Source organism: Serinus canaria, chromosome Z (assembly GCF_022539315.1).
Source record: "Serinus canaria isolate serCan28SL12 chromosome Z, serCan2020, whole genome shotgun sequence".
Taxonomy (NCBI): domain Eukaryota; kingdom Metazoa; phylum Chordata; class Aves; order Passeriformes; family Fringillidae; genus Serinus; species Serinus canaria.
In genome coordinates this window covers 48,980,447-49,001,869 of record NC_066343.1, presented here as the reverse complement: position 1 = coordinate 49,001,869, position 21,423 = coordinate 48,980,447, and the positions used below count along the sequence as shown (strand labels likewise).

The following is a 21,423-nucleotide window of genomic DNA, read 5'->3' as shown; positions in this document are numbered from 1 at the left end:
GAAAAAAAAGTTTTAAAACTGATTTACCACAAGAAGAATGAAATGTAACAAAACACTTTAACATATAAAAAACTTTTGAAAATTGGGCCCTGTGCTTTGAAAAGGTAGTTCAACAAGACCTCTTCCCCCACACTGTTTACTGTGCTATTTTGTGCTAATGGGGGAAATGCCTCTAAAATAATTATTCTGGATTCCATTTCAAGATTAGATAAAACACATAAATCATGACAAGTCTCATAATGTCTACCCTGTGGACACACGCTACACCTCTCCATAGCACTGACAACAGACTTCAGAGCTGGTGTGGCAATGCAGCCGCACGCTACACATTACAGAATACACACTGAGGTATTCGTATCTCTCTACTTCAACAAGTACTAAAACCCAGCTATTAAACAGCAAGAGTGTGCAAAATGTTTTATCTAAGTGTTTGATTGAAATTTCAGTAAGAACAAAACAAAAGACCCCCAAATCTGTAAGTTTACAACACGGTAAGATAGTTGCTCTAAAAAACCTGGTAAAATCTTTACAATTTAAGAGTATGAATACAGACTCCAGTCAATTTTCTGAACCTGTGAAAGTTCCAATTTGTTTTGATAATTCATTGTTTTGGAACCTATGAAATACATTCCATTTTTTGTATTCAGATTTTTGTTCAGTTTTGTTTTTCACTTTATGACATTTAACAACTGAGTGGAGTGGAAAGCTAAACAATGAAAGATACTCAAGTCCCACCATATTTAGCAATCTAGATTTACCTTTTACAATTGTACTCTTTTCTCAGCAACAACAAATTCAACATTAAACCAAGAAAGAATAAGAAAATACAAACAAACACAAAAATTAAAACAACTACTACAGTATTAAAAAAAAGCTGAAAATGAAAAAAAAGTTGAATTATTTCACTTTATTTTACTTGTAAACATCTTATAATGCACAATGAAGGGGAGTAAATATTTATCACAGCTTAGTTTTAGCATTTTTGGTGAAGGGTACAGATGTGCTGATTTCTAAGGAAAAATCAGGACACACTGAGCGATATATGTGACAACAAAATCTATAATGAGATTCAGTGCATTTATGAGTTTAGAAATAATGAATATAAATGTCACTTTTACTTTTTACTGAGGCAAAAGCCATCTACTGACATTTGTAGGAATTATGCCTACACAGAATGAGCTGGATGGGTTCACAATTCTGCAAAGGAATTAAATTTTTTTTTTGTGCACCAATAATGTTAGGACATTTTAGTTTATGTGCAGCTGTATTTGGAGCATATGTAAACTCTAGCAACAAACTTGTTTGCTATAAATACACTTCCATTTTACATGCTCTTCTCCCATTTGGTATATATGATTTTAAAGTCATTTCCAGACACATTAGATAACCAGAATAAAAGAATCCTATTTTTTTTACACAGTCTTTCCTGTAAAGTTGATCTTTTTGTGTTCTCATTAATTTTGGATTTTTTTTTCTTATTTAATTCCACTACTTCAGTGTAGTAAACTCATGTGTCTGCATAATGAAATGTTTGTGAAGAAAAACTTTGAGTTCTTTAATGTCAATTAATATGGTCTCTATAAACTGATATTATTTAACCATTAAAATGTAATATCTGGCTGAAACACCACAAAATATAGAAATTGAAAACATGCACTGCATTATGTACCTGCTCATTTATTTCTTTTTAGTTTTTAAAATTAAAAGTAGGCAAGGGTTTAGAAAATATATAATCATGCTTGGGACTATGGTCAATCTATTTTGACATTTGAAGTTGGTATTAAAGCTAGTTTTGCTTTCTAAATTCCCAAGCAAATTTTATTTCTATTAAAGTGAAATCCAGCTAGAAACGAGAAAAAATAGGTCTATTGTCATTCTAAGAGGGATATTAAAATTATTTAATAATAAAAAAATCCTTTTATTCTTTTGAAGGCTGTGTAACCTGTCCTTACTTCTTAGGGAATTTGAAAATGACAGGCACACCTTGTTGAATTAATTTAAGAGTTAAGAATAACAAAAAGTACTAAGTCTTAGCTTCAGTTCTGTTTAAGGCACCATGTAATAGCCGAGGTACAATGATCCCTGATGTACATTCTTAAATGGCAATGGTCCATCTAGCCACCTATTCAAATTCTACACAATTGGGAATAGGTACAAGTGAGGTGTGCCAGTTACACTGCCTTGTCTTATTTTTGTAAAAATTTAAATCCACTTTAACAACAAGGAAATGTTTTTGAAAGAAAAATGATGCAGGTTGCTACATTCCTTGCATTCTATAAATCATCTTTTCTAAGAGCAGCAGATTGAACCACTAGTAGGAAAAGACCTGGAATAGAAGAAAGTCATCCAAATGGAATGTTTTCCTGTATGTCCAGTTCAGCATAAGTAGCACATACACTTAAAATTAACAATAATCAAGTCACTTCTTTTTTAGCTTCAGTTTCTAACAACTACAGTGCCACTGAACAATCAAAAGCAATCTGTTCAGTGGCCTCACATATAGAATCAGTAGTCTCAAAACAGAGGAACTGGTATGCAAATAATATCTGAAACTGTTGATTTTAAAAGAAGCTTGCATTGTTTACATCATGTTCAGATAATTAGGTACATTATGCCATACAGATTACCACATTCTGATACAATTCTGTCTTTTAAACAGCTTCTTCCTCACAGGAAGAAATGAGGAGATCTTCTCAACCCTCCAGCATTATTACAAAAAAATCCCCCTGAATACTCACAATTTTATCAAAATAGTGTCTTCTCGTAGTACGATGAAAAGCACCTTTTATAACAAATTTGATACATCTGCTGTCAAATAAGTATGCCTCCAGTGTAAATCAAAGAAAACAGTTCTTTTGATATTTCACAGAAGTGCATCTAATTAAAAACCTATCTATATGAAATCAGCATAATAACTAATAATTAACATTAAAATATTTTTAAAACTATGAAAAAAATTAAATTATTATAAGAGGACAAAACATTAAACTTTGAAAAAATCTTCCTTGCATTTGATACAAAGAAACCGCTTCATATTGAGTGGCCAAAGTAAAATGATTTCATTTACAAAAATTTGTTTCTAAACAGACCTGGCAAAATACGTACACCCATTCCATTTAACAACTCCAACAAAATAATGATCAGAACAGTTACATTTGACAACAGTCAACCTTCAGACTTTTTCTCCTTTTTTTTTTTTCTTTTTCATATTAAACCTAAACAGCTAATGCAATGGGGTGTGTGTCAGAGGCCAGGGGAAGTTTCACATTAGACTGCAGTATATGTATTTCCAGTAGCACTGCATTGTCTGATAGTCTGAGTAGTTGCAACAATGTGCTCATTATGAATTGGGTTCAGGAGGTTCTGCTGTACTCCACTCTCAAGCACTGGCTGCATGCAGCCCACCTGGAATGCCTGGTTTAGCTCAGTTTTCTCCCTCTTAGCTTGTGGCTCTCCACTTTCATCCAGCTCTTCATCTATTTCACTTTCAACTTCGCTGCCCTCATCTGCACAAACAAACCAGCAGGTAACTACCACAAAGCAAGAAGTTTCTAATAAAAGGCTCTTTATTTTGTAAGTAATAGTTGCAATACAGGGGAGCAATCTGATAAAGCATAAACTGAAAATTAAAATTTTAATGGAAAAAAAGTCAACTGTTATCTCAAATAGATAAATAGATTCAGGTTTCATCACTTGAGCTACACACTTTTGATGTGGAAAAAAAGCCTGCAATCTCAAAAGGTGTAACAAACATTGCTAACTTCAAAATGTCTCATTTCCTAAACATGAGGAACAAGAGTTGTTACTTTTAGGGACAGATAGGGAAATTGAGGTGAGGAGAGTTGTGGTCTTGACCCCAAATTGACCCCAAATTTTGACAAACATTCTTATATTCACTCGTTGAGTTCTGAGGTCAAACCACCCTAAATCACTCAAGTAGTCAATATAAGAATGCATGTCAAAATAGGGCAGGAAGAGAATTTAAGGAACTAATTGCTCCCTGACAACTTGCATACAATTCTGCTTCTTTACTTAGCAAAACATTCACTACAGTTAAATATCCATAAGCATAATCTTGTCTTTCTTTCCACAGCTGTTACTCTACTGCATCCTATTAGATATAACAAAATTTGCATAAAAATTGGAGTACTTCTCTGTGACAAAAATAACATCTTCAAAATATTCTTACTGTAAAACAAACCCTGCGATATTCCAGTCATTATTACATGTAGCATATTACATAGCTATAGACATAGCTATTGTATTATATCAGTGTATCCATTCAGCATATACATATACTTTATAGGATACTCTATAGGATACTTTATAGGATGATAGCTCTAAATTCTGTTTGACTGTTTTTTAAAACATAAGGATTTATTTTGCTCAGAGACACATTAGCTCTAAACAGAATTATACCCTGGAGATACTAAAATACTTACCTTTATCCATATTTCCAGGGGACACAGCATTTAAATCACCAAACTGCAAAATAAACAATTAAAAAATGGACACAGTCTTAAGCAAATGTGGACTTAGAATATCTATGATGTAGGAAATCTGTGCTCCACTGGTTTGATGCATTCATTCAAATGCATGATCTTAGCTGCAGCCATATACATAGCAAAACATTTTCTCATTCCATTTTAGTCTTGTGCTTATTAAGACAATTATCACTAAGTAAACCCTCAAAAATTAGAATGGAGAACTACAACTTTTTTAAAGATTGCCTTTTCAGGGCCTTTGTTGTTTGGAGTGAGCTATTTCTGTGTCTTATAAAGCCATAAATTATAATGGATATTCATTCTGAACTGCCAATATTATAACAAAAAACTCTTTAAAATTTCCCAGGCACTATTTTAATTGTGCTTGAGCAAAAATGAAGTATGTCACAGTGCTGTTAATCTACCTGGAAGGCAGATGAAAGGCACTGCTGAGAAAGCGTTTATAACCTGTTAACTGATTTACATCAAAATCCAGAGCTTTTAAAAGAAGCTGCATTTAAGTTAGAAACCTTCTTCCCTTTCCTTCCTCTGTTTCTCTTTTGTGAAATTTGGAAGAGTAAAATGTCACCAGTGGAGATCAAATGAAAAGCACATTGTTTAGATAGATACATTTATAGCCATGAATGATGATACCAGACTTTTCCAGAAAAATTTTGCCAATACCTGTGTCCAAGGGTGGAAGAAGAGGAAGGGAGAAGTATGAGAATACTTTTCTCAGCTGCAACCAGTTTATACTGTATTGCAGTGCTTGTTGGACTGTAATCTTCCTCATTTTATTTCAGCCATTGAATACACAGAAACATAAGAAGACATGCATTTCATGTATTACGTCTATTCTGCCCCTCACCTCCAAAAATTTTGCAATACTTACTCCCTCACAGTATTTCCATATTCAGCCTTGTAAACTTTTTAGAGACGCTATGCTACATTTATGACTTTATCATATAAAGTCTGCTGAGACAACAAGAATGTAGTAACTGCATATTTGTGTAGTACTTTCTGCAAATATAAGGCAAGAGATGTAAGAGCATCTATACTGGCGGTGGGTCTTTCTACTAAGCAGAAAAATTATTTTTCTAAAACATGTCATGACACATGATATAAAATAATTTGACAAAGCAATCTGAGACACTTTCCAACTTCTCCTGAAAATATATTATCTCTTTATAATATTTAATAAGCCTATCAATATATCTTGTGGGGAGAATGACAACTCAACTAGCAAAATTACCTGCAATTTATAGGTAACACAGAACATGATAGAGTGACTCGCAAGTGTAAAAATGTAACAAATCTGTCCTATTAACAACTTAGCATATTTTCAAATATATCCATTTTCCAGCACCTTTGAAGCATTGTTCTTTGGGGACAGTTCATGCTTTCCTAACTGTCTCACTCAAAATAAAAGGTCAGATAAACTACTGAAAAGAAGAGGGATAAGAGAAACTTTGCCTTGCAAATGCCAAAGCTGAGTTTAAAAAAATAGTTGTGTTTTGAGACTCTAGATCTTCTTTTATAAGCCAATAGTCTTTGAAACAACTGTATGAAAATCAAACGTGTTGCAAACCTCTATGTATGCCTGCACTGGTATGTTGTGAACAGGTCTGTACAAGCCAAAATTCTGCATGTAAACCAGCCTTCTTATGTCAAAAAGGGTATACATTTTGTGTGGGAATTATGTATAAATGTATGTAAACAGATCCATAGAAGTAACATTTTCCTATTACTATGCTGTTTCTTATTTTCACATAAAATAGTCAGGTCTCAAAAGTGGAAAATGGTTGCAGGTTGATCAACATTTTTCAAACTATGCATATGAATCTGTGTGCAGATTCATTAAAGAGTAAGTTCATTTAGAAATAACTGATTTTAACAATTCAATGTTATTTTAATCCTCTTACAATGAACCAGTGAAACAAGTTTGAAACCACTGTATATATTTGCAACTCGGTCTATTGTAATACTGCAGAACATCTGACCATTCTACATACACGCTTAAAAATGTGCAAAAACACTTTCTCTGATTCATCACTAAATCTATCAATCTAGTCTCTTACATATTATCTTACCTCTCCCATAACTGCAATAGGTGTCTCTCCTGTTGCCTGAGCAACACGATGTTCTACTAAGTAAAACATGTATTCATCGTAAAGCAAGCGGATCAGATGAAAAGAGCCAAAGCTAGCAGCACTGCGCAAGGTTAAATCCCGAATCACCATTGAGCTATTTGAAAATAAAAAATATATATATGTTTATGTATTGTATGTCACAGCCATTTTAACATTTATCCATCTAGACAGACATTTCACCTCAAAACCAATATTCTCAAAAGTAACATCCTCAAATGTCTGATTTAAAGGGATGACCAGGAAAGGGCAATCATTTGCTTTTCTCCTTTTTCAGAATGTACTGTTGAACACCACATAGGAAATAACCACACTGGTTTGGTTTTGGTTGACCTATTCATACCTACCACTGCATTGACCTATGCATAACTACCACTAATTGAACAAGTGTAAAACTTAACTTGGAAGAAACTTTGTTGAAAACATAAACAACTGAAATGGCAAGAAAACTATCTGTTTTTAAAGAAACTATTGCTTAAATAGTGTCTGTTGTGTCAATCTTTCCACAACAACACTTTTAATTGACAGAATTTAAAACGTTTTGAAACTTAAAATTCAAAAACAATAGAATTATTTTATGTTCATATTATGTCTTCGTATCTTCAGCAAGCAGTCGCTACAGTCAAGTTCAAAGAACAAGGTTTACTCTGATAACTGTTTCAATAAGCAGCTAACATGAAATGCTTGTCTTAATGTTCTTTTCATATATTAAAAACAGCTTTTGCCTTTCTTATCTAATAAACATTGATGCACAATGTTTTAGTAAGTAGTAATAACAACAGTGACTTATTAACTGCATAGTTTTTTAACCAAAACAATTCATAATATGTTTGTAATTCTGGACAAAATTACACATGCATTCATTTTCAGATGGCCTTTAAAACAATAAACTAGGGCCATTTAGATCCCTGTTCATTTGCTGATAGCCCTGAGTTCAAGGTTAATAACAGAAGTCCTCTGAAAAAACTACTTGTTTTTCATGTGTACCAAGCCCCTGTTTGATATTAGATTTGTCAACTTCATTACAATGCACAATTCTGCAATTAATAGAATAGTTAGAATATTTTAAAATCTATTAAATACTACCTGTAGAAAGACCATTTTAACAGAAATTGCCGTGCTGCTTTAGGAAAGCTGGGTCTTCCTTCATACGGTTTCAATGCTTGCATCATTACATTATCAAGCCAGGCAGCCCACTGCTCCAGAGTGCTCTGCTGTTGAAGAGTCATCTTGAAATCTGTTTCGAGTCTCTGAACCATGTTGTCATCACACTGGCACACCCAGGAAGCCTGCTCCTGTTATAGCACATGGCAGCTCTTGAATTGACAATGCATAAGCCAAAGCACACAATGTAATTGTATCTCAAAAGTTAAGCTGATCAATGGATGAAAGGATGGGACCCACTTACTAGACAGACTAAGAAGTGCTTTTTATTTTACATCTGTTGTAGTTTTGTTGAAAGCAAACAGGTGGGAAGAGCATAGCATGAAAGAACCAACATCAAATAAAGAAATTAGAACAAACAATGTAAACAAAAAAGTTTCCTGTTTCCCACATTCATTTGTGAAAAAAGGCTTCTACTTTTGTAATTTTTCTATTGAAATACTTATATCTTGTAATTTTTTTCTGGGGTTTCAGGCAGGACAGATAGGAAGAAGAGTCAAATGTAGGGGACTAAAGTAATAAAAGAAGTAGTGAGAAATCAAGCGCAACATTCCTTTTGGTCTGAAGAAGTTAAGCTTAAAGACAAATCCAGTTACATCATCTTAAGAAAGAAACTTTGTATCAAACAAGGATTGTTTGCTGACTCTGTGCAGTAATAGATTACACATCACTTAAAGACAACATAAACTGCATATACGTGGAGAAACACACTATAGAGCAATCAACAATTTAGTCAGTGTTACCAAGTTTAAATAAAGTTAACCGTTAAATTCAGAAAATAATAAAAAAAAAAAAGCTCACTAACTGCAGGCCATTTCCATTTAAACTTTAGTTGTCATGTGCCAAGTTAACATCTCATTCACAGACTCTGTATCCATGTCAACATATTACTGTGCTTAATATATTGTATCTTTGGTCAAGAACTCTTGACTAGATTTCTGTTAAATGTGTTAACAAGTACATTAAAACACTCTTTTACAACTAAGAGAAACAGAGATCTACCAGGAATCTGAAACCTTTCACTTCTCTGGCTAAAAGGACAAAGTATTTTTCTTCAGACAAGCAAAAACATGTAGAGAAATTAAGCTTAGTAAAAACATGAATTTATGATCTATAGGTTCTAACCATACTAATCTAATCCATTATTCAGGAGATCTTGTAATTGAGGCAGAGGTACATAGAAAAAAAATACTAATGTATGGGGTTTTAATAGTAATATATGGAGACAGTCTCTACTGAAAATGGTATGCATTTAATGACTTTAAGAGACATTCAGAAGATATGCTACTGAGTTCTAACCCTAAAATATCATTTTTGCTATTAGTAAGACACAATTCATGGTACCCATTCTAAGAAGGTATTTGCTCTACATTTGCATAGAAGTTGGAAGAATATGTGCATTTCAAGAGAGTAAATAGAAACAGGTAATGGTTCTGAGCTCTTACTTTCCTAAAGCATAAGCTGTCACATTTGGACTGAGTCAAGTCACAATGTATATGAATGAGTGATGCCTCACAATGATGTTCAAAATCATAGAAGAAATAAAACTTTAAAAACCCATGCTATTCAAAACTGAATTTTACCTGAACATTGGCAAAATCAACACGGTTGAGATCATTGAGCATCTGGTTGATTTGAGAAGTATTTTGAAGCACAGCACGAGCTGCTTGAGCCAGGTGATTAAGAGATGTGTATCTTCGCAGAGTCTGGGCAAAGGCACTTACAGCGGCAACCTATGAAAAAATTTATTATTTTTAAATATTTGCTCCACAGATTAATTCTACAGATTGAGTCTTGACTTTTATTTTAATAGTGTATATTAATGAGCCCTCATATTTGAATTATACCATGTAGCAGATCAAATAATATTATTTCCTCTGCATTATTTGATGCTTGATGCTAAACATGAAATTAAGCATTAATGTTAAAATACATCTGCTTTTAGATGCTATTACCCACTTGGTTTGCCACTACAAGAATAGCATTTCAAGTTTCATCTACCTTGGTTTGTATCATCCTCTGTGGAATATTGTTCATGGCATTTGAAAGCCAACCTTCAAGGCTTTTTGCAAAATTGCGAATGGCTTGGGTCAAGGCACCTGCGCATTGGAGAATAAAAACAGAATGAAAGGAAAGCAGCGCACCTGTCTTGAAATGTTTTGCATTCTCAGAACTCTTATACCCAACTTTCAGGTCCGCTGCATTTACTTACTAGACAAATCTAGTCTAGGTTCAAAATGCCTCACTGAGATAAAGATTACACAATAATGTCTTAATAATATAATGTAATAATTATTTTTACTTTTGGTTTAATAAGCAGTTCTGACTTCTTCACCAGACAAACTTCCAAAGAAGTTAGTAACTTAGCAGTATTGCTTGGGGCACTCCTATACAAGAACAGCACTAATTGCAGCAGTTGTGGTGGAATTTTCCATCACAAATTTTCAGCTTTCCATTTTACCTAGACACCTCATTCAAAAAGCAAAAGTCTGGAGAAACATCCACTTATAGGAATACTGCAGTTTCCTCATATAAGTCCAAATTAATCTTAAACTATGTCATAGTGCTGCTTAATTCAGTTTTAAAGAATAAATTCTGTTCACATGCAGTCCTTAACGATATCATCAATAAACAAAATATAGGAGTGTGTTTCACTGGCAGAAAGTGAAATTATTCAAATGACTGTGAAATCTGTGTGCATTTTATTTCTTTTCTATAGCATCCACAGAAATGCTGAATGGCTGACAGATTTAGAGAGACAGTGAAGAAGCCCCTATAGTACTTCGTATTACTCAAACCAGTAATTTTAATTTTTCAAAAGAGGAGGGCAGGAAGTATTGTCCCAGCAACAGTATCTGGAAAAAGTAAAATAGTATCTCCTGAGTGACAGAAATGCAGCTTTCCCCTGCCTAAACCTTACACATTGACATACCAGCACTACACTCAAACTGCTGCAAAAAGCAGGCAAAAGAAAAAGAAAAAAACTGAAGGCTTCTGAAGACTACTAGAGAATGAATGCAACTACAAAAGTGAAGAGGAAAAAACTTAAGGAAGTAATACCTTTTTTTAATAATACCTTTTTAAAATAAAGCTTCCTAACAGAAATGTAAATTTACTAGAAGAGAAACTGTATTTTTTGTGTTATCTTTTTCACGTCTTCAAACTTGCAGTCATAAGCAGTAAAATCCATATTGGTATTTCTTATAACTCATGACACCTTTGGGTGCTTAGCTGACCACAATTTGATCTTATAAAGTATCTGTTAGGTGAGCCCTCTTATGGTGTCGGGGGTTTTTCTCCTTTAAGGTTTACAAGTGAAGAACAGGCTTTTTCTTCAACCCTGTCAATCCCCTAGCTCACTTGTGTTGTTTTATGAATTGTTTCTGTGCACTTACTAATTGACAATGTATTCACTCACAGTTTCTTACCTACCAGACAGGATGGAAGTAATAATGTAAATACTGTATGAATAGCACTTAGACATTTATGAAAAATATCACCACTTTTTCACTTTGAGGGTATTCTCATGACTCCTTTTTATTTACTTATATATATGTTACAAAATTATTTGCATCACTGTAATGCTGATCACCTTTAAAAATAAATATGGAAAAGCAGCTCAGGCCTGAAGAAAGGCCTTTAACTAGAAAGAAAAAGGATCAAATAAAAGGAATTCTAAGTTCTGAAGAAATAAAGTAGCTAAAGTAGCTAATCAGGCATCACAATTGTATTGAACCATTATGAATTTCTAATGACCTTTGGAGATATATTAAATACAGAATTATTCTCATATCCCTAATTATACAGGTAGCCATTACCAAAACCATAAGTACCTACATCCTTGAACTTTTAAGTTCATCTGAACCCTTCCTAAGAATCTTTGTATGATAAGCAGGGTGCAAAGTAAATGGCCTAAATCATTAAGTGTTGCTAGTCACACACTAAAGGATGTGTAAATGGCAGTTACAGAAAGTTTGATTTGCATAAGCACCTAAAAAGCTTGACTTCTGAACTAAAACCCCTCTGACTTGTACAAAACTGAGCTTTACAGTCTTTCCAGTACTTCAATTTTTTGGAATTGTGTAATATGGCGTGGAAGTTTATTTTGCATAAATTCTCCACCTATCATGGAAACTAACTCACAAGCAAATTGTTACTGTCCATTCTGCCATATGTGAAGATGCAAGATGTCCACTCTAAAACATAATGGGACACTAGATAATTATGGTCTTTATTCCTTACTCTAATGGACAGCATTTCACTTTCTTGGGAAACTGAATTTGTTGTTTTATACCCAGAAATTCTTCACTCATTCTGTGGGTGTGAAATATTTCAGCTGATATATTTAATACAGAGGTTAGAAATAAAACCATTTTTTCCTCAACAGTCTTTTTTTTTCCTTGTCCAGTAATATGTATCAACAATAGGACTTGTCTAAAAGAAAAAAACACTAAAGATCTAAACAAAAAAAAAAAAAACCAAAACTTGAAAACATTATGCTTTCTTAAAGCCCCTTTCAAATTAATATTTTTCCCTATTTTGAGCAGCAGCTGCTGCTATCTTGCCATTTATTAAAAAAAAAATCATAAACATGTCTTTAATGAAGCATTGATAGTCCCAGCACCTCTACAGAGTCCAAACTTTCCTACAAACTGCTATTTTCCCACAGAGGATGATAAATTTGTCTGCTTTATCCAGCTGCATTTTTGTTATATTCAACTTTAACCCATTATTTTAGTCTCTTGTAATGACTGGAGATGCTTTTATTCAAAAATAAGAGTTTAAAAAAATCATAAGATTTTAATAATTTAACAGTGAAGAAGAAACTTGAATGGCCCACCAAGTAAAGGAAAGGTGCTATAAGAAGCCATTTAGTTAGATAGTCCTAAAGTGAGTGCAATTCTGAGCAGAAAACCACTGGACTGGTCACAAAGAGTCTCTTGGGAAAAGTCCTGGGATTAGATGATGTGTTTGAATCCAACAGTTTGATGACCATCCCCAAAACAGGAATGTCAAACACAGTAGGTAGCAATTATTCAAATATGACTGGTAATTCTAGAAAGTAAGAAATAGCATGAAAAGAGCACAATGCATCTAGTTATTGATATTAATTGATTTTGCCCATTTTCTTGAAATGCTGTACTGGCAATGCCCAATGCATCTTACAAAGCAAGGCAGGAAGACAGCATGCTGTCATTTAAACATCTCTCTAGAGACTGCCAGGCTTTACAGGAAAAGCAACTGAAAAGGAAAGGATCAAGTTTAATGAAAACCTGTCTGCACCACCTTTTAATTCAAAAATTAACTTGCTTTTGAAAGTGAGAGTTCAACCTCTTAAATGTTAAATTAAATTTTTGGAAGTTTTTATTATTAACTAATTGTTTGTAATACACTATATTACTCTAAAATCCTACCTAATGGTATTGTCATTAGGGAAGTAAAACCTTAAATATAAACCAATGCAAAATAATTTACACAAGTAATAGCTGTCAATAATTGCACATATTTGCAAAACCATTTTTCCTTTATTCTGCTATAAAGATGCACAAATGATGTCAATTGCTACCAAGAACTTACTTGTTCCTTAAACAAAAGGTAAAATGTGCATTGTAAATGGCAAACCTTTGTATTTTATACATTTCCAGTTTCAATTTTTTTTGTATTATACATATTTTGCTAAAACTTGATTTTATTCCACTGGCAAGCAAGAAGTCAATAAAACTTTTTTGCAAGGCACTGCCACGAAACACTTGTACTGATTGCTTATTACTGCTGGACTTACTATAGCAGAGGAGGTGTTCACAGTGTGACAATACAAAAATACTTACAGCTCTAATTTAAAAAAAAAAAAAAAAATCAATCCAACCTTTTAAAGTAAATACCGGGTTTTTTTCATTGGAAGAAGATAATACATAAGAATTATGAGGGTTTTAATGGCTAACATGATTTCAGTATAACATTTAGGACAGTATTTGTGAGACAATAAATACTTCATGAAGGATTTCAACTTTCTTCACATAAATTTGTTTTCTACCATAGACAGCCATAAAAATACATTGCTAGAGCAATGACAGATTCTAGTAAAATTAAATTTGAAAAGAAAGCTTTACTCCTGGTAATGGTGATTTGACTGGACAATCACTCAATATTTCATGCAGGATGTATGACAGGAAAACAGCAGATTAGAATAATAAATTGGAGTAGGAATTTTTCATTGCCTTAACAGTTATTAGAATTGATGGAATCACAAAGACCACAGTTCTCTTCCAGACTAATCAAAGATTAATATGTGACATAGTCATTTCCCAGTACAACTCCTTGCACAACAAAACTAAGGATAAATTATACAGTATTTTGTAACTTTCTAACTTTTTTCTTAAGCTGCCCTGTGAGGCACAAGTACACTTCCATCATATACATGCTTGCAGAAAAATCTTTACAAAATGTCTCAGATGTTGAACTTACTAGGAATAGGTCTAAGGACGTCAGGAATGAGAATCTCCACCAAAGCCTGGTACATCACATGGTCACAGTTACACATCCATTTCAGAATAGACTCATTCTTGCACAGAGTAATCAGCTTTGTTTTAGGAAGTCGACTTTCTATTTCACTCAGATTGCTGGTGTTAAAAAAAATGTAGCAAATTAATAAATGATAATGCATTTATGGCACCTAGGGGCTTGGCTTAGCAGCTAACATGGCAGTGCTAGGTTAACAGTTGAAATTGACTTTTCTGACCTAAAGTTTCTATGATTCCATGATTTACAGCGGGTAAAAACCTGGGTGATAAAATGTCCTTTTTTATACAGACGTCATAGATGTCTCAGCTGCACTCATATAACTTATTTACATGTTGTCTCACATGGAAATGTATTTAAAAATGGATTTAAAAATGTCTCCATACTTCTCCTACAGCTCATAAATAGTGCAGACATATGAGTGATCTTTTTGGCTTAGAAGAAGTGGATTGACTATTGGGAAGAGACAACTTCACTCTAGTTGTCCATGCAAAATGGACATGGATGACACAACTGTTTCAAAACTGACCTTTGGCATACACCCAGGCTATACAAAACTGCCAGACAGCAAAAATTTAATTTGGAAAATAACCATAGGACAAAAAATTACTAAGTTAAAACTAATAGGACTTTTAAAATTCCACACTTACATTATCATGAGACACATTAAACAAAGAGAAACATTTCCTGACCTTGGTTCATTAACAGGAGTGCCATCAGGTGGAGCAGAAGGAGAATAGCGCCAGAAAGTTTGCCATAATTTTTCTATCAGGCTGAATTGAAGATTAACAACCACATCCAGTATTGCCTGAAGAAATGAAACATTAGATATTGTCTTTTACCCAGAATCCCTCCACTCCCAACTCCAACTAGATCTACAGCTCTTTTCCTTCATCACAGAGTGTAATCAAGGCAAACTGTATATTTGTCAAGATATAAATGGTATCTGTTTTATTATCTTTGATACCCATAAATTATCCAGCACTATAAACTGTTGTGCACAGAGATTTGCATAAGGCTTGCATGGAAGCCTCTGGAAACTAGTATGGCCTATTAAACATATTAGAGGAGTTTAGGCACAGAAAATATTTACTGCTACTGCAAACAGAAAAGTAAACCTGACATGTCACTCCTTTTCATAATGCCTTAAAAGTTGGAAGCACCTTCAAAAATAATTTAGAAAAACATATTTTTCAGTATCAAATGTGGTTTAAATGTCTTAATGTTTCTTTGATATAAGAAAAATGTTACTGCTTTTGATGTAAAAGAAAATAAAATTATAACCTAACCTGACTTACATTTGCTATTGACTAAACCAAATATCTCCATACACAATCAAAAGTCTAACATTCTGAAAAACATACATGGAACAACATCTCATTTGCAGTATTTATGACATATTACTCTTTCCCCTGTAAAGGTGATCATCCACCCTTTTTGCTCTCCTTTTCATTGAGATAAGTAAAATATTGTGGGGAAAGTCACATGCCACTATAATGGCTTCAATATATTTGGCACTATTCTCCTGTACCGGCCTTAAGTGAAAGTCATGAACTTTTGAAAATAAATGGTTTATAGAAAATACCTCACAGTGCTCTCGATAAAGACTCTGTAGTGATTTGATGTCCTCAAAGGTAGTACCATCTGGCAGAGAAGATATTTCAACTTCTCCAAACTCTGGCAGTACTCGAGATGCATCTGTTGTCATGACAACATAATGAAAGAGGTGCCAGTTACAGTATAGTTAAAAAAAAATTTAAGGATTATACAAAGAAATAAATTCCAAAAGTTCATAATAGTCAAAGGGGAAATTATTTAATACCTGTTGTATGCCAAAATACTAAATACAATAATATTTTTTAGTAAAAAATAAACACAAAATTATACTAGAATAGATTAAAATGCTATTGTTTACATAGTATACCTATATGGAGAACCTAACACATGCTTTTTCAGACTATTACAAAGGAAATCTGTCGAGTCAGTGCAGGAGAGACTAATCCTTGAATAATTATTTTGTTGCTCAACTGAAGAGCTTCCATGCAGCCAGGTGTGATGAGGCTTAATAAACTCAATATACATTTTTACTTGACATTTACTAGAATTTTAAGAGCCAATGTGTGCTTTTACTATTTGCCACAAATGTTTCTGAGAGACAAGCTGGTAAGATATAAATACTGAACTGAAAGGTACCTGGAAAAGAAGATTAAAAACATTTTAGTGTTACCCTTATGCTCCAAATGGTTTTAGTAATAGCAAAATCAAGCCAAAGGATTTTGGCAATCCAAGCCAAATAAGCCTACACTAATAGCACACTCTATCAGCACAGCCAAGGATTCTTTTTACATAAACAATTAACTAAATTATGATTTGCTTGTATGACTGGAATACATGCTTAACTGGTCAACAAATCCACAATTTGGGTATTTTTAAACTTGACCTTTAGGTTTTCAGTTGAAACTATTTGTCTATTTCCACTCACAACACTAAAACACCCTTTCAAAACAGCCAGGAGTGGCTAACCTGCATTGTAGTGCAATGCCATCCCCCTATGCCAACTCTTATGAAATAAAATGCACTGTAATGCACATGAAGGAAACAACTTTCATAGCAGGAATTTCAATCTGCACATTTAATATAATTATGCAACACAACTTCATATTTATGTAATATGAAGAATATATCACACTGTTTTTCCTAATTTTCCTTTTATACTAACATTATGCATATTAAATATTACATAAAACTTAAATTACATAACGTGTAATTTAAGTGCCTTTCAGTTCTGTTGAGAATAAGGATTTTAGAGAGGGCATGATAACTTCAGATGCAACTATGTTACTTGTCTGGCTTGATACTCACTGGGAAAAAAAAGTCCATCTTACTTATTTATATAGCAGTATAAAACCTCTTTTTGTACCTAGAAACTGTTGATGATGTTGACTTTGGGCAATTACAGTTTGTTCAACAGATGTGCCTGTCTGTTGACCACTTCCTGTGAAGCCATCTGCAACTCCATCCACTTTCTGCATAGGCTTATACCTGCAAAAATATAAAGTACAAATTATCCTTTCTGTTTACTTCTTCATAAATGAAACACTGAGTTAGATTATTCCATCTCAAAATAAAATTTTCAGGACAAGTGTCAAAAGAATTTAGAGATTCTTACTTAGTTTGTAAAAAACAGAAGAAAAAACCACTAAGGGAAGCCAGAGTGTTAACAATGCATTACAGAATTCACAAAGGTGATATTCCAGCAGTACTCCCATTTCTGGTAGAATTTAGCTTAGTAACAGTATATTGTAACACCGGCAAATTTACACCAAAAAGAATCAAATCCTTCCCTTTCCACAGAGATTGACATAATTTTGTAATACAAAGGTAAAGTTTCGTTACTTTTAAGAAGAAACAACAATACTGTCTGATGATAACGAAGACTTAAAAACTAGCACTTTGGGATACTGAAGTTATGCAAATCCAAAAGGTTCATGGTTCCCAAAATAAGAAAAGGAATGAAGAAAAAAGAGGCATACATTCAGTCTACAGCCTTCGCTGAAGAGAACTAGAAGTATTTATTCAACTAGATGTGTCTGATAGAGATTGTAGAATTGGTATAACTACCCAGAAACAAAGTACATTGTCTGCAATTTGCCACTAATTTAAAAGACAAAAGAACCATTAAAAACCACTAGAAATATTAACAAGCTGACAAAAGAGAAATATTACCATAATAGTGAAAATTACAATATTCAGTTTTTTAGTTCTCTCTTAATAAATCCTGCTAGAATTTTTCAATACACTTGGATAACAATGATAAAAACACATACCATCATATATGAAACACTGAAGTTAAATACTAAGCCTTCTATAGCACAGTAGTTTTTATGCAACAGCTACCTATTGTGCACAATGGTACCTTGCAGTTCCCACCCATCATCAACACCTCTACAGATTCTTGCAGCAGAGCTTAGGCTTGGTGTGAATTGAGCCTCAATTGGGTGCATGTTGGTGCAGGTACATGTGTGCAAGTGCAAAACATGGGGCACAGAAGTGTGCACTAACTGCACACAGTGCCATATGTGTGATTTTGTTCAGATATAATCAAGGAACATACTAACCTAAAGTTAAGAAAATGATGCCAAACATACTTAGGTGAGGAAAATAAAGGAACTATGTAAGACATACAGTGGTGTTAAATAAAATACAAATAATACAAATAACATAAATAATACAAAAAGAAATATCCTGTCCTAGCAGCTATATAATTAAATTCCAAAGTCACTTTTTCTTTGTGAATTACAAAGAAGACAAGAGATGTGACAATGCTTAGCTGACTGGCATCATTTTCCCAGAAATAATTCTAGTTAGACCATATGTTTTGGTGCACATATGTAATTTTGAATGCAAGTGAATGAAATGTCTAAATGAATGAGATTGAGTGGGTAAAATAAGCTTGCTGGGAGATTTTGTAAATACCTGTCATCATTCCTTACTATATAATCCTGCCATGGTTTTTGTAACAAGCATTTTCTACATGATGTTATTATGAGACATCTCATGCTCCTGTATTATGCTCAGCAAAAGATAGTTAAGAACATATATCTTACCATGACCTCCCATTTAGTGTTGTAAAAAATCTGTACTGTCTGGAAATGACAGTAAAATAATTTCAGATCAAAATGATCTTTGTGTTTGAAGTTAAAGTTTGAAGTTGTGTTTTCCATACCTCAGTTGTGTACAAGGACACAAAACATGTTTGGGACACTATACCAAACTGTTCATTCAACTGAATGTTTTTGGAGGAGTAGGTGTTCTAAAGGTGACTTGCTTGATGCAGTGCACTTCTACCTGAGTGTCATGAAATTATGCATCTAACATATTTTACTTTAGGGTAATATGACTGGCTAGTAACATAAGTCAAATCAAAATTAGTTTCAAAGAAATTTACTAATTTCCAATTTTTCCCCTAAAATTTTCTCTTTAACATAGTTTTTAATACACATATTCACATATTCTTTCACCACCAGTACAGCCCAGTTTTCAATTACTTCTGAGTCTTCACAGGCTCCTCAGGAACAACAGATACTAAGGGAATATACTTACATGTACTTGCAGTCAAACCATTGCGGTCATATTAATTCTTCACCGGGACATGAAATAAATTCCAAGCAACTTAATAGTAAGTTCTCTGATAAAAAGTGTGAACATAAAATGATACAGCAATGAAAAGAAACAGGAATGTTTGAAATTAAAGCTCTTACTGCTAGAATTCAATATAGTTAAGAAGAATCTGTTCATATTATAGGTAATTTTATTATTTTTTATTTTCTGCAAATTTATGAAAATTTCTAGGCATTCTTTGACTGGTGCCTGACATCATTGACATCAACTGGGTATTCAGCACACTTTTCTTTTCACAGCAAAAAATCTGAACAGGAATTCAAACTTGTCCATGTAAGGAAAAGACTTGATGAAAAAGAAATAGTGTGAATAGTTGTGTTTCATGCTTTACCTCTGTTTCTGCTGCATGGGCTGCTGTCTCATGGCCATATATTGCATGTCCTCTTGTAGTCGATTAAGAGGAGAGTCTGGCTTGACACGAATCCCATAGTAATGATATTTGGAGTTCCCCCTTTATGGAAGAGCAAGAATTAAAAGAGCGGTAATACTAGTTTTACATATTTATATTACATTTACTTTACAATTTACATTGACTGCAAAACAACATACACAAATCAGGTCTGGCTCTCTTGTCATACTGGTTTTACATGAGCATAATTTTACTACCTTTGGGAGATTAATTCACTCTCTTAAACAAATATTATCAGTATACTAACTTGCACTCCACTTGAATAAGAAAAAAAAGCAAACAAATACAATTTACCTAGTTATGGGCAAACAGTATTCATAGTGATTTCCAAAAGGAAAGTTATGTTTTATTTGTAATGATAAAAATCTGAAGTGTAGTTACCAAAATATAAACACATAAACTGTCCAGAAGAGAAGAAACAAAACTATAATAGCATCTTGAAAAAACATAGAATTGTTCAACATGAAGAAACAGAACTGACAAAAAACTACTAATATTTTAATGCAGGTCTTATGTATTCTTTTTCCTAGCAGACTAGCTTCTTATTCATAATTATTACCTTTATTTTTTATTATAATTCAGCATTTCAATTGCACAAACCTAGTTCCAAGTCTTCTGGTCCGTAGTCCCATGAAGATTGACCGTATGAGTTTTCCAAAGGAGGCAGCATTGACTGGATCCAGCTTGTGCTCCTGACAGTGTCGTAAGTAATGGTTATAAAGGGTACTTCTTGGAAGGCTCACTCCTTCTGCAGTTTCATAGTTGTCTAAAAGCCATTGAAGCTATATCACATACAAAACAGAAAAAAAAAACCAAACTATTATATACTTTATTAAAAATATTATAGCCATACGGCATTAATGTCTGACAGTTGGAACCACTCTTCAGATCTATTAAAAATTACTTTCCTACTCAGAGTGTCTTTAAATGTTAGTTAAACAATAATGCTTTAATATCCTCAGAATTACCAGGGAATAGCAGAATTCATTGCACTTGTGACCCCAGGAAAGTGTCCTTTTTTAAAAATATTTTGATTCAGTATTACACACATCAGTATGTAATAAAGGTATCTATATGCTTTGGAGACAAATTGTTAGTACCACAAAGAAATAAAGGAATCATGAATGTAATACACATAAATTGCAGAAAACAAACTCCTTGGACACAATAGGTAATTAATGTATTTGTAAATCTGCAATACAATACTGTTTCTCTTTGTCTGTTATTAAAAACATTAAGATACAGATAAGAATAAAGCTACTGCATAAAATCAGAAAGCTACCTAGGTAACATTGAAAATAATTGGTACGTCTGTGAATCATTAGGGATACAAACCCTTTCAGCTGTAGCCTGCTTGCCTTTGACTTCCAAAAGAAACAGAATGAGTTTCTTGGAAAAACAGTAATCTTTTCATATAATTGTGGTCGATAATTAGAAACATGAAAGAATATTATGTAACATCACTGCATGTTCTAAGTACAGCACACTCATGAAACACCTCTAGCTGTTGCTAATATAC

General features: G+C 33.3%; 1 protein-coding gene across 4 annotated transcripts in view; it reads right to left on the bottom strand.

The window, feature by feature from the left end:
* Positions 1-892: 892 nt before the first annotated feature.
* The window catches only part of RFX3 (regulatory factor X3), a 102,933-nt gene continuing 82,402 nt past the window's right edge, over positions 893-21,423 (bottom strand). For all 4 annotated transcript variants that reach the window (XM_050986481.1, XM_030236998.2, XM_030236999.2 and 1 more), the window contains 12 exons: positions 20,505-20,686; positions 19,827-19,946; positions 17,235-17,356; positions 15,900-16,012; positions 15,007-15,122; positions 14,261-14,415; positions 9,797-9,894; positions 9,379-9,528; positions 7,718-7,926; positions 6,575-6,728; positions 4,443-4,485; positions 893-3,506 (listed from right to left, as the gene is read on the bottom strand). In XM_050986481.1, coding sequence (XP_050842438.1) covers positions 3,268-3,506; positions 4,443-4,485; positions 6,575-6,728; positions 7,718-7,926; positions 9,379-9,528; positions 9,797-9,894; positions 14,261-14,415; positions 15,007-15,122; positions 15,900-16,012; positions 17,235-17,356; positions 19,827-19,946; positions 20,505-20,686 — 1,701 coding nt within the window. In that variant the 3' untranslated portion in view covers positions 893-3,267. The remainder of the gene's footprint in view (positions 3,507-4,442; positions 4,486-6,574; positions 6,729-7,717; positions 7,927-9,378; positions 9,529-9,796; positions 9,895-14,260; positions 14,416-15,006; positions 15,123-15,899; positions 16,013-17,234; positions 17,357-19,826; positions 19,947-20,504; positions 20,687-21,423) is intronic.